Source organism: Pelodiscus sinensis, chromosome 2 (genome assembly GCF_049634645.1).
Source record: "Pelodiscus sinensis isolate JC-2024 chromosome 2, ASM4963464v1, whole genome shotgun sequence".
NCBI lineage: Eukaryota > Metazoa > Chordata > Testudines > Trionychidae > Pelodiscus > Pelodiscus sinensis.
In genome coordinates, this window is record NC_134712.1 from 226,028,201 (window position 1) to 226,041,501 (window position 13,301).

At 41.1% G+C, this 13,301-nt stretch overlaps 1 protein-coding gene across 11 annotated transcripts in view; it reads right to left on the reverse strand.

Annotated features, from left to right (window-relative positions):
• ABI1 (abl interactor 1) overlaps nucleotides 1–13,301 on the reverse strand; it is a 142,623-nt gene that overhangs the window by 91,403 nt on the left and 37,919 nt on the right. For 10 of the 11 annotated variants that reach the window (XM_006115270.4, XM_006115276.4, XM_075922548.1 and 7 more), the window contains exon 2: nucleotides 6,852–7,019. The exons of the other annotated variant lie outside the window; for it this stretch is intronic. In XM_006115270.4, the coding sequence (XP_006115332.1) occupies nucleotides 6,852–7,019 (168 nt within the window). The remainder of the gene's footprint in view (nucleotides 1–6,851; nucleotides 7,020–13,301) is intronic. 11 annotated transcript variants of the gene reach the window in all.

Sequence of the window (13,301 nt, forward strand, 5' to 3'; positions counted from 1 at the left end):
AGAGCTGAGGCAGCCACCCAGGAGAGATTCAAGTACTACCCAGCTAATTAGTAGAGCACCTACAGGCAGCAATGTGTGTTTCTGCTGGTGGTGCACATCCCCACATATGTTGTTACACAAAATTTATTCCATCCATGGATGGGAAAAAATTAGATGGATCACTGCAAGGAACTCACTTATTTTGGGAAAAGATTACAAAAAAAGCATTTCTGCTTTTGATTTTTAAAAACAAGTACATTTTAGCTCTGAGAAAAAGTGTTTCATTTTTTCAAGGTTGTTATAAAGCAAAGCAAATCAATAACTAAGATTGAGAGAAATATGACAGCTAGACTGTACCTCTAAAGCAAAAAAGTCTACAGGATGGGGACCTGAAGATACCTTTGCATGCATGTGTGCACACAAGCTGGTTAAGTTGAGTCCCAAAAACGTCATTTCATGATTCCTCCCCAAAATCCTTAGGTCAGCCCTGGGCTTTCTACTAAGATCATAGGAGACAGACTGCCTCACATTGGAGATGATTACAAAGCTCTCCCAAAGATACTACAGCAAGCTTTGAATTTACTATATCTGCATACATGAAAAAGGTTTGAATAATGTGGCAAAATTCAAAGCATGGTGTCAAGACTTAAAACAAAGAGCTCCATAAACAGAGCTCTGTGGTCAGATGCTGTGATGTCTGGAAAAGGGTGGAACCCCTCCCATTCAGGTAACTAAATCACCTGGAAAGGTTTAAACCCAGTGATGATGGATCTTCAGAAGTGTTGGCAAGGCCAGGAGAGCCAATGGGAAGAGTGTAAGATTGTATTGGAAGCAGTAACCTCCCTGCTGTAAACGGTGAGTGGCCAGAAGAGCGATAGAGATAAAAGGAACCAGGCATGAAGTTTTCAGCAATATCCATGCCTAGAAAGGACTGAATCTTGGAATAACACGTATTCAGATGCTGCCCAGCTGATTAGTGAACAGGGAGGCTGTGTCTACATTGGCGCGATCTTGCGCAAAAATGTCCACTTTTGCGCCAAAACTTATCTACATTGGCCACGAGTTCTTGCACAAGAACACTGATGTTTTAATGTATAAAATCAGTGCTTCTTGTGCAAGAACTATGATGCTCCCACTCAGGAATAAGCCCTCTTGCACAACTGTTCTTGCGCAAGAGGCCAATGTAGACAGGCAACATGAATTTCTTACGCAAGAAAGCCATATGGTTAAAATGGCCATCAGAGCTTTCTTGTGCAAGAGAGCATCTACACTGGCATGGATGCTTTTGCACAAAGGCACATGCCAGTGTAGACACTCTTCTGGAAGAGTTCTTGCACAAAATCATGCCAGTGTAGACGTAATGTTTAATTAGATGCAATTTTCAGGTTATTCTCTATTTTTTTGGTTTGTGGGACTCCTCCGTGCAGAGCCACATAGGCTCCCTGTACACCAACCTTTAAACAGGGAAACAATTCTCCGTGCTTTTAATCTGCCTTTTTTCAGTCTCTCTAATACCTAGCAACCAAGTGTGCTTTACCAAAACATCTTTGTTTTATCTATAAAAATTACCTTTAAAATTATGATTGATTCCTGTGTCCTAAAGGCAGAAGGTTCTGTGTGCACATTCCTGAGACTGAATGTCCGCTATTAAGAAATGGCAATTTGTTTTAAACATCTCATGAAGAAGGGTTCAAAAGCTTAAGGTTACCCCACCAGAAGAAATTCTCAACTGGGCCTTCCTGGGTGCAAGAAGTTCTTGCATCTGGGTGGTGAAAGCGTACCACCAAAGGTCAGTGAATCTGTGACCTTGGGGAGTTTAAGTGGAAGCCGTTAGCGGCAAGTTATTTTAAGGCCTCTCTCAGGCCCCCCTCAGGCCCCCACCTTCTGCATTTCAAGGGGCAGAGTGGGGGACAGCCTTGAGTGGCACAAAAAACCCCAAAACCTCCCACAACAGTAAAGCAGCTTTCTGAAGAGCCTCTAGGAAAAAGATGTCAGGTCTAATTCCAACAGGGCTTTTATTTGTTTGTATAAGCCTTCTTTTGGTTTCCTTTTAAGGTGAACTGAATCTTTGTAAGTGATCAAATCATCAAGTTCTCCATGGGCACAACTTGGGTCTTGAGAGATTGTTATATTATATGGTGCACATTGATCTTCCTGTAAGGAAGATCAGATCTTTAACATTTTATTAAGACTTACTTTAAACCTGTAACTCTAAAATAGATGCCAACATTTTAACCATTCTTTTAAAGTCAAGGTGACACAGCAAGGCCATTTAACCCAAAAAGTGCAGGAGGCAAGTGACACAGGATTAATCCTTTAGCCCAACAGCCAAAGTGACAGAGAAGTTCACAGACATGCACTGGACTGGAAAAGAACATGGTCACTGTATGTTGTGTGGGACTGAGGGGAATGATCTCTCCATGGAACAGAACAACCAGAGAACCATACCTTTTCCCTCTGGAGACTTGGTTACAACCAAAGCTATGAATTGACAGTACTCTAGAGAAGCCCATAACTAAAAGTAGTATTGTGGCTGAGAATGGCTGAGGTACATTTGCAAAGGTTGTGCAAACTTCTGCAGACATGTCTGCCTGTGGTCCTCATCTTCCCAACAGACTTTAGAAAACTATCCAATATAAATACCTATATCTGACCCACTTCAATGGAAATAACCAAAGGCAAGTGAAGACAAACCCAAAAGACCCATTTCTGAAACAGGCAGTAAAAGACTGCCCAGTGGGATGTTTTAGTTTAAGCTAAAACTGAAGAGCTGAAAAACAAGGCTTTTAAAGAACCACACATGTACACATTTGAACTTGCATCATTTATATCTGATTTTAATTTTGTAAAATTAGTCTGAAAAGATTTTATAGTTGGGATTAGTTTCAGGAAAGACCCAACAGTGAAGAAAACAAGAGATATTGCTAAAGACTCTTGCAAAGCTCCACAAAGCACTGATTGTTCACAGTCTTTAGCAAACAGTTCATGTATCAGGTGACTCAATGCATTCAGAATAGTGCCTTCAATTCAAACCACAGAACAAGTACAGGGGGTTACACCTTTTGTGCAAGAATCAAATATTTTAGCTTTTACACTATTAGTCCTATCAATTAAACAAAATTTCCTAGTACTGACAGGGAACTGCTTTTCTTACAGACTAGTATTTTGCTCTAGATGACAAGGCCATCCAAAAGTTATGAAAGCATGATGTTATACATTTGGTGATGGTGAAAGAAAAAAGTTGTGATAGGAGATTAGTATATTTTTATTCCCCATTCTGTTCCTCTTTATGGAGGCAAGTGAAATTAGAGAAATAAATCTATAATAGATTAGAGAAAAATAAGAGTTTGAGCAAAATAAAGCCAAACTTTGATAAACCAAATATTACATAAAACAATCCTGCCACTTAAATTAGCTGAATGCGCTACTTTTTACACCAAAATATGCTGGGTGAAAGGTTTAAATAATTATTTGTCTTTCAGGAAAAAAACCCTCAAGACTTATGATTCGAGTTAATAAAAAATATTTGCTAACAATTAAAACTGAGTCAACTCTATTCAACTGTCATTTTAGTGACAAGAAATTTTTTTACTGTTACAAATCACAAATTAATTATGGAAAGAGTAATGGAAACTTCACGAGTTTCTGATTAGATTTTATTATGTATGGTAATTATTCAATAAAATGAATGTTTGAAATTGAAATCCTACAAATTTTAAAAATCTTTTACTTCCCTTTTGCAAGCACATTAACAACAATCCTAATACATATAGGAAAGTTCAAGAAATTAAATACAAGTATAATCTATGCAAAAGGACTTTACCCAGTCAATGACAGGCATCACCTGCTAGTCCTTTATATAACTAGAAATATCTACAGCAATTTACTGCCAGTAGTTCGCTAACAAATTAGAGCTATTTTTGACAATATTAAACATACAAACTAAACATTAAAACTAAGCAAATGTTTTAAGATAACTTTAAGATTTCATTTATAAGGTGTATTTACATATTCTATGAAGTCCTATCCCCTCCTGCAGAGTTCAATGCAGCTGTTTTTCAGCAGGAAGATTTCAAAATCAATTCCCACAGTATTTTGTAAGCTCAATGCTACCAGAAGATGATTGGAGGGAGATGGGGTGGGGAAGAGAGAAGAGAAAGTAGAAAACAACAAAATTGGTTCTGATCTCAAGTGCTTGATCAGGAAAGCATACAACTACAGTGAAACCTTTATTATCCAGCACTCTGTTAACCAGAAAACTTTAACCAGCACTGCCCCCAGCCAAAATACTGTCACATCTATAGGCACACAGGCCTGGCTTGGTTTACCGTGATTGGCTTAACAATTTAAGTACTAATCATCTAACTCAAGATATAAATGTGAGACCAACTGCCTCACACTACAAAACTACCAATATTAAAAACCTGAGTTACACTATTATTGTCCATTGGTTTTTCCTAGGTTGATGGGACCCTCAGATAACCGGAATTTTTAGATAACCAGAACACCCTAATCCCCGAACATGCCAGGTAACACAGGTTTTACTGTAATATGGGATGTTTGGTCAAATAAGGGTTTGAAAGACCCCACAACGACAGAAGTTGAGAGCAGTTCAGAAGACACCTCTTAAAATGTTTTTCGAAAAGCCAGTTAAGGTGTGTGGTTTTTTTAATTTAGTGTATGGGAAATGTGTCTTGAACAAACTCTGCTGTCTCAGTCAATAGTCTTCTGTTATTGGGTAAGCTACATGCAGTGAATTACATAAATAGAGCTGGATAAACTAGTCTGGGTAAAGATCTTACTCTCCCAAGAACCAGACCTTCCTGAAGGGCTGGAATGTTTCATTAGGCCAAGGATCTCAAACTCAGGGCCCGGACCTGTGCACAGCTGCTGCCACGTGAGTCCCTGTGACTGCGGATGGGTTCGGGCCCCTCCTGCAAGATGAGACCCTGCTCCACTACACTTCTTCCTGCCCCTGCTCAACCCATTGTGCCCCCTCCTCTCAAACCCCCTCTGAGGGACACAGCTCCAGGGATTACTGAGGGGCCTGGTATGGGGCAGCAGCAGGGTGGGAAGCATGGCATTCCAGTGCCATCTGCCTTGGGAGATGGTGGTAGAGTGGAGCAGACTGCTGCGCAGCTTGCTTCCCTACAGTTCCAACCACCACAATGACAGCATAAGAGATGAGATTTGACCCCAGCTGCCCCAACTGTTGGCCCCAACTGCCGCATGGTCCCCCGCAAAGTATGGGGCCCAGGGTGGCCATGCCAAACCATACTATGGATGGGACAGTGCTGCACATACTTCACCTGAGCCAATGGCACAGAGCTAGCAACTGGAAGCCACTCTACCCCCACTGCACTACCAGTGGGTTTTTTTCCCTCCAATCTCTTAGGGGAAGCATTGGGTGGGTTAATGGAGACACCCCCTTCCCAGAGCCCTGCCACTGGCCTATTAGAAGAATGAGAGGACTGGCACTGGTTCAAAGGTAAACTGAGTTGGAGACTCCAGAATTAGACTCCCCCAGCCTCCCCTCTCAAAAAATTCAATCCTTTTGTTTCAACAATCACAGTAAGAGGCTGCTTCTCTTCTTCCCCCCACCCTTTATGACTTCACCCATTTTCTCTTTAGATCAGTGTTTCCCAAATGGTGCTCCACCAAACTTTCACATTTCAAAGGGTTCTGTGGGCAAATAAAATTGGGAAACACTGCTTTAGATGACCACATGGTCCCATCACCTCTGCAGGCTTAAGATGAGGGATGAGTATTTCTAATGTTGGATCAATTCAAATAATTTTCAGATGACTCAATGGCCCATTCACTAATCCTGCTGCTGAAGTAACCCAAAACTAGGAGCATAGAGTACAACCTGCTCTTCTGGCATGGTCTTAGCCGCACCTTTCAAACACCCTCAAGTGTGGAATATTCTTGCATGTGAGAAGCGCTCTTCTATTTTTACTCCTTGTGACCAAATTCACCACATGTCCATTCCAACAGCAGCATCTGCAAAGCGCTCCCACCAACTAATAATAAAATATTGGATCCTCATCACAACATACAAAAGCAGCAGGGAGAGTGAAGAAGAGGTATGGGAATGGACCAAAGAAAGCAAAGAGGCAGAAGACTATTAAAAAAAAAAAGGATAGTCCATAAATTAAATACAGCACTGGAATGTGGATGGGTCCTTTATTGTGCGTTACAATGTTACAAAGTGTTTAAAAAGGGATGAATTAGTCTCAGAAGTTACCAAAAGGCATTTGGGATTGTCCATAAATCCACAACCCAAATTCCATATTTGAAATGTAATTAAATAAGTTAATGCTGGGAAATGAATGAGAAAATCCTTGCAGTAGAGCTAATTGTGTCATAGCAACAGGAACATGAGATGCTATTGGCTTGCTACTAATAAATATTTTAGAGTTTTCTTTTGGCATTAGAAGAGTTACTTATTTCCCATTTAAAATCCACATATTAGAAACTTCAGTGACTGAACTCTTCGCTTCAAAGTCCAAATAGAGAGAGGAAAAAAAAGCTAGCTTATTTTCATTATCCATTTTACTATTTTAGTAGCTTCTATGAGCTAGAGTTGAAACCATTGCCTTTTAAACTTAACTCAGGAGAAAAATCTTAATGAAGTTAATGATTATTAAATAAAAGCCACAGTAATTACCCAACTTTCAAACTTTGGAACCTTTATAAGAATTTTTCCTCCACTAATGAAAGATTGAGATTCACAGACAGCATTTTTATATTGTGTCGAGCTAATGACCAACCCCAGTACAAGTAGGCTAAAATGCCAGGAAAGTTTTTAGATGACTAGGTCTCCAAAGAAGTTCTCTTGCTGTATTTCAATCCCCTATGTGAAAGTTTACCTGGGAGATATGGTTGATGGAAGACTCCATTCTCCGCAGCTGGGATGCTTGAATGTCCAGCAGTTGGAGTACATTGTTGGCCAATGCATTGATCTGATAAGCAACACTGGCAAGAGACTGGGTTGTATATGCTTTGGTCTCCTCTAATGCTTTCCTTTTATCAGGAGCCTGAAAAAACAAACAACAAGATGTCATTTCTGTAGGAACAGAAAAGAGAAGTTAAAAAAAAACCCCAAAAAAACTTAAAGAATTTTAGTCACCCAAAAGGCCTGATTATATATTTGCTCTGGCTGCACAATTCAAGTCAACATCAAGCAAAAACTTTACAAGAAGAGGAAAAAATACACTAAGATGCTAAAAACATATGGCAGTTTTGTTTAACAAACAACATTCTAGGCTAAGACGTGATTCTCTAAGTTGAGACATGACTACCACCAATTCTCTGGAGAAACGCTTTTATAACCCGCCTGTCCTTCCCTTCCAGAGAGATGCTTCCAATTCCCCCAACAAGTGAAATTCTGCTTCTCTCATCACAGTACCCAAGCCAATTTAAAGAGGGAAAGCATTTTCCCACAGCTGGGTGTCCCCCTGTGTATGCTATAAAGCCAACTCTACAGCTGTGTTGGCTGCTTATCCCACAGGAGGGAGGAGAGCACACAGTCAGGAGGATATGCATACAGACAGCTCCTGCATCCAGGAGCCTTTGTGAAATTATTCCTGTTCTGATGAGGATTTGATAAAGCTTCCTTCAGCAGGGGAAGCAGTCCCAAATGAAGAAAGGGAGTCATATACATTTGATGAGAGTATATGACCTAAAACAATAAAAGATCTCCCTCAGACTTCTCCCTGCAAAGAAACAAGAAACGTCAAGTTCCCATTGGCCACTGCAATTACTTTGGCTGCTTCTCCCTCCCCATGAAGACAACCTTTATCTGTTACTGTAGTAAAATCCATCTCTCCATCACCACTCACCTCAACCCTCACGTCCCAAACTAACAGCATCTTGGGAGAGGAGGAAAAAAAAAAAAAGACCACCACAAGCACAACCACCACTTACAGTGACATCTGTCTTTTCAAGTTTGCATCTGAACAATATGTGAAGCAGAAGTGTGAACCTTCCTGTTACCACACCTCTATGGAGTGTGAGCTTCAAAGCCAAACAGATTAATCCCCTAATTCACCTTTAGATCAACAATTCATATTAACCTGGTCCTTCCCAAAGCAGAAATTATTTTCTATTGGTAAAGTAAAATATGCAAGGAAGGAATGAAGTTTCATCATAAGGATCCTCTGCAAACATAAGGGTTTTGTGTTTTGTTTGGTTTTGGTTTATAGACCACCTAGTTCAGGGGTGGGCAATAATTTTTTTTTGGGGGGGGGGGGGAGAAGGAGGGAGACGCCACTCCAAGACTGTGGAAAGTGGTTGAGAGCCGTACTCTTCCATGATATTAATGGAGGAGATGTGGGGTCTGGAATGGAGGTTGGGTGCAGAAGGAAGCTTGGGGTAAGGGACCAGGGGTGTAGGAGGGAGACTGGAGTTGGAGGTAGTTGGGATGAAGCAGGCGATTGTGACCTATGGCAGGGGACTGGAGTGCTGGGGTTTGGGATGTAAGGATAGGAGGGGATTGTGATCTGGGGCAGGAGATTGGGGTGTCAGATCTGGAAGGGGGTATGGATGTAAGAGTGGGACAGAGGGTTTGGGTATGTTGAGTGGGGGGAAGCAGCAAGCTGAAGCAAGAAAAGGCTGGAGTACCAGAAGCAGGCTGTGGCCAAGAGACTTACTCATCAGTTGCCAAGCTAGCCTGCCTGCCGAGCTTAAAATGTTTCCTAGCCAGCCAACCTGCTTGCCTGGCCTTGTGTTTCATGAATAATTGAGCCCAGGAGAGGGAGCGTGGTTCTTCTTAGCTGCCTGTTATTCTAGTAAGCAGCTCCCATTGGCTGGTTTCTGTCAGAAACTGGCCAATGGGAATGTGCTGGGGTGGGGCGGGGCGGCTCCTAAAACTTCCCCTCTCCCCTCCAGTTTCAAAGCAGAAACGGAGCCCTGCAGCCGTGTTTCTGCATGGCATGCAAGGTAAGCTGGGGAGCCTGTCCGGGGGATGGGCAGGCCGCATCCAGTCTGCGGGCCATACTTTGCCCAAGCCTGACCTAGTCACAACAGCAGCTACACTTCCTTTGGGGGAAAAGGTTTCTATTCTAAACCCTTCCTTTCAATTCTAGATTTACTTTGTTATTCTTTAAAGAATAAAACATTCCTTGCAATATTTAAATTTAAACTAAGCACAGCAAAAATCAGGAAGCATGAGTTCAGTTGGCACTCCACCTCAATCCTGCATTTCCAGACTTCAGCTTGCTTAAATACATTCTTAAAATCTTGCATCATTAACTCTTTTGCCTCCGCATTTGTTCAATATTCATATATGATGACAAGATTGCGTTTTTAAAAGATTGCGTCAGGGGGTCAGAAGTAACTTTTTTACACTCAATATTTATAGTAAGATTAATTTCCAGCAATGGTTTAATAAAAAGCATTAGCAATGACTGGGGGCATATCAACCTCCATAAAAGGTTGGGGGATTAAAGACACTGAAATAGAAGACCCTCTGCAACAAGCATAAGAATGAAGTCGAATCTACGGTTTTGATTAGAGAGTAGATCACCACTATCACCATGTTTTGGCAGAAATCAAGGGAACCAAAATTGTGTGCAATACCACCAAAAATCTTTACTGAAACAATGCTATGTCCCCATAAGGGACATTGACCAGAGTTTTTGACTCAGAGTTGCTCCCACTGATCCAACTTTACTGGTAATGGTTAGGGTTGGCAACTTGCCCAACAGGATGCCATGTGTGGCAATGGCCTCCATGCCATCTGTCCAGGAAAGTTGGTAACCCTGATGATGGCAAGAGCAGCAAACAGACAGCTGTCATTTTAAATATCACTGCTCTAGCTTTACATGCTGTCAGCAGGGCTAAGCACAGTGCTTAAAACGACAACAGGTCTACACTAGCATTCCCAACACTGCTGCCAATAGTGGAGCTGTCAGAGCGGCCTCATGGTGATCCATTTCAGGGGACACATTTAAGGTGATAGCAACTGTCACAATGAATCCAGTCATTATAACCTGTATCTCAATGGTTCCAATGGCTGTGTATGTCTATGGACTGGCGGGTGAAGCAACAAGAACATGATACATAGCCACAAGACTTGCAGTAACCAGTTGAGAGATTGAGTGCTGTCAAATGGAAAAGATGAAGTGAAAACCTTTTATTTCTCTGGTTTGGTGAAATTGCAACTTAGTCATTTGATCAAATGTTTAAGCCCTCATTTTCAGTTACTGACTCAGGCACTTTAGTCACTTGAAGAACCAAAAAAAAAAAAAAAAAAAAAAAAAGAACCACCACTTTCAGCAACATGGTTACACAAAACAGTCTGAGGAAAATATATAGGAACAAAGGTCAGTCACCCCAACAGAATCTGGTTAGTACAATTCAAATTTCACTCCATAAAGGCGGGAACGGGGGGGGGGGGGGGGGGGGAGAGAAAGCAGAGAAGTTTCTCTTGACTCTTTCTGTAACTGTCTCGGTTAAACCTACCTAGAAATGTAGGATTGTTCATATACCACTAGCTCCCAGTTGTGCAAAGTCTTAGTATAGATTAAAAAAAATATCACATGGGGGGGGGGGTTGTTTTGTTTGTTTTTTGGAAGGGGTATGATTGTGAAGACAAAGGGGAACGGATTTATTTTTTGTTCCAAAACACTACAATGAATTTAAGACAGCTTTTTTTTCCCCCTCTAGCTTTGTCAGAGCATCAAGACCAACTGTATTTGGTATTTTCAGCTAGGGGATTTCCAATCATGTATTAAGGTCATGAAATTTTCCAATGTGGCAGGAAGTATTATCCAAATTTTACATGGGGTGAAATGGATGCACAAGCCAACTTGCCCAAGTTCACACACTGAAATCAAAACAGGGACAGACCTCTGGTCTTCTAGAAAGATTACTTCATCCATCCTCTCCTTGAACAGATGATCTAATACCAACCACCAGTGTTTTTGATGTCAGAAGTGTCACTTTCCTTTTAAGTAGTGCAATAAATGTGCTATTCCTCCCCCGCTCCTTCCCCCACACACAGAATAGCTTTGAAATTTAAGCCAAATCCTGGTTCCATTAAATTCAATAGTAGAATTCCCACTGATTTCAATAGCATCCAGATTTAATCCCATGGCCACCTGTGAACCATTAAATAGGGACAGCTGCTCAGATGATTTTCAACCCCTTGAACCAGTTCAAGCACATTTGGCAAACATGCCAAAGATACTATGGCTTCAGTAGCGATTCACTGCAAGTCATTAGTAATGATTTCAAGACTTATGAATGTAATTATTACCAAATATTCAGAATACAGGTGGGAAGAAAAAGTCACTTCTTTGTGGTTTATATTAAACATCAAACAGACCAGTGCTTCTCCAGTTGCACTAGAGCTGGTTGGAAAAAAGCTGAAGAGTTGAATTTTTTCCATTGAATTATCAAGTTTCAGCAAAGAACCCCAACATTTTCAGTGAAAGTTTCCCCAAAACAGCATCCCACTTTTAAAGCCAGATCTAACCTGCACATTTGCCACAACCTTAACTGCTGCCTGACTGAAGGAGAATGCCAAAAATTGGGCATGAAGCTTCAAGAGGTTGTGGGTAAAATTTATATGTACACAAGCCAGCGTGCAGCTCCAATTCCCTACCATTTCATGAGCTTTTTGGGGGGGAAAAAAGACTAAGTTCCTCGAATCACTTCCAGATTTTTAGTGATATGACTACATTACAATGATTTCATACTACGGACTCCACCCAAAATTATTGCCAGAGTAGGATGATCACATTCAGCGATTCCTCAACTCAGCCACCCCTTTCAGGAACAGATATTAAGCGATCTGCTCTCTCTAAGCTGTGTAGGTATAATGGACTAATAGTTAGAATACCACAGATATTCCTATGATGGTATCTGCATATAGGTGGCAATGCATAGAAGAACTCTTTCCTTTCCCAACTTTCCTCATTTCATCTGATTCTAACCATCTTCCTAACTACTCCAGCTCACAACCTTGACAGATGGCATGTGTGCCTAAAACTTTCTCCCACTCCTACCTGGTGATGCTTAACAGCATCTCAGAAATACATCCATTCACCTTTACTGTTACTGCAAACCTAGCTCACGCCTTCACTACCTTTTCTTAAAACAGTCTCATTTCTCCCCATTTCAGTTCATTCAATATGCAGCCCATTTCCTTATGAGCAAACCTTAAAGGCTTTTGATGGCTGGCACATTAACTCTGTACCATAAATAAAGAATGACTAAATAGAGGCACTACTTGCAGCAAGAGAAAGCACTACCCCTAGAACAGTTGGTTTCATTTGGCTGAAGTCAGCAGCTCCACAGGATGCAAAGTAAGTATGGCAGCATTAGGAAGGAAGAGCTGGCTCATCTCAGATAGTTTAAAGAGGATTTTGCCTCTCCATCCTGCAGTGTGTACTCTTCCATATTTTTCATCTTTATCTGTTGGAGTGTATGCCACCTTAATTAAAGGAAAAAAACAGGACAACCTTAGGGCAATGTTTTATCCATTGACAAATAATCACTAAGTTATACAGAGACAATTATTCAGTGCCCACTAACTCATCAGTTGTTAACATTCTAGTCTAGTCAACAGCCCAGACCCGCTTTGCATTCTGATTTACAGGAATAGTGTAGATTTATACTATACTTTGTACTAACTTTACAGCAAAGCCATATAAGGTCCCAAATCTGTGTTTGCTCCAAGAAAATGCAAGGATATTGCATCAGTTAAAACCAAATTAGACTACTTTGGTCAGTTTACATGTGGCAAACAGAATCAGTCATCGTCACATAGTAAAGGATGCTGTATCCTCTAGTCTAACAGGAACAAAAAATGGTCAATATACCAAATGAATGTAACATCACTCACGTTTATTCGTTTCCCTCTATTGCTTAGACGTTTTGGAAAGTTACAGTACGAAATTTATATTTCTTGATAAATGAGATGATCAGAACACTTCAGTCTTCTCCCCCTCCTTTGACTCATCCGTTCACTCTAGATCTGTGGTGTCTAGTAAGTTCTGACGCCAACTGCCACAATTAACTGGTCAAATAGCTACATGTGGCTAATGGCTTGCGTGTTGGACACCACAGCTCTAGATTATAGGTCAAAGTTCGAGCTCCACTAAAGCCACAAGGGATTTTGACAATGAATTCAAGAGGAGGCCAATATTTGCATGTAAGCTTTAACAGAAAGTGCCTCCCAGGAATGCCAATTTAGTGTGACAAAGCTGATAGCTTGACAGGACTAACAAGCAAGTCCCAAACAAGCTTGAGTAGTTAGGTCATAGCTGGATTTTGACAGCCTTCTCTGGGTCATAGCTGCTTGTACCACACAC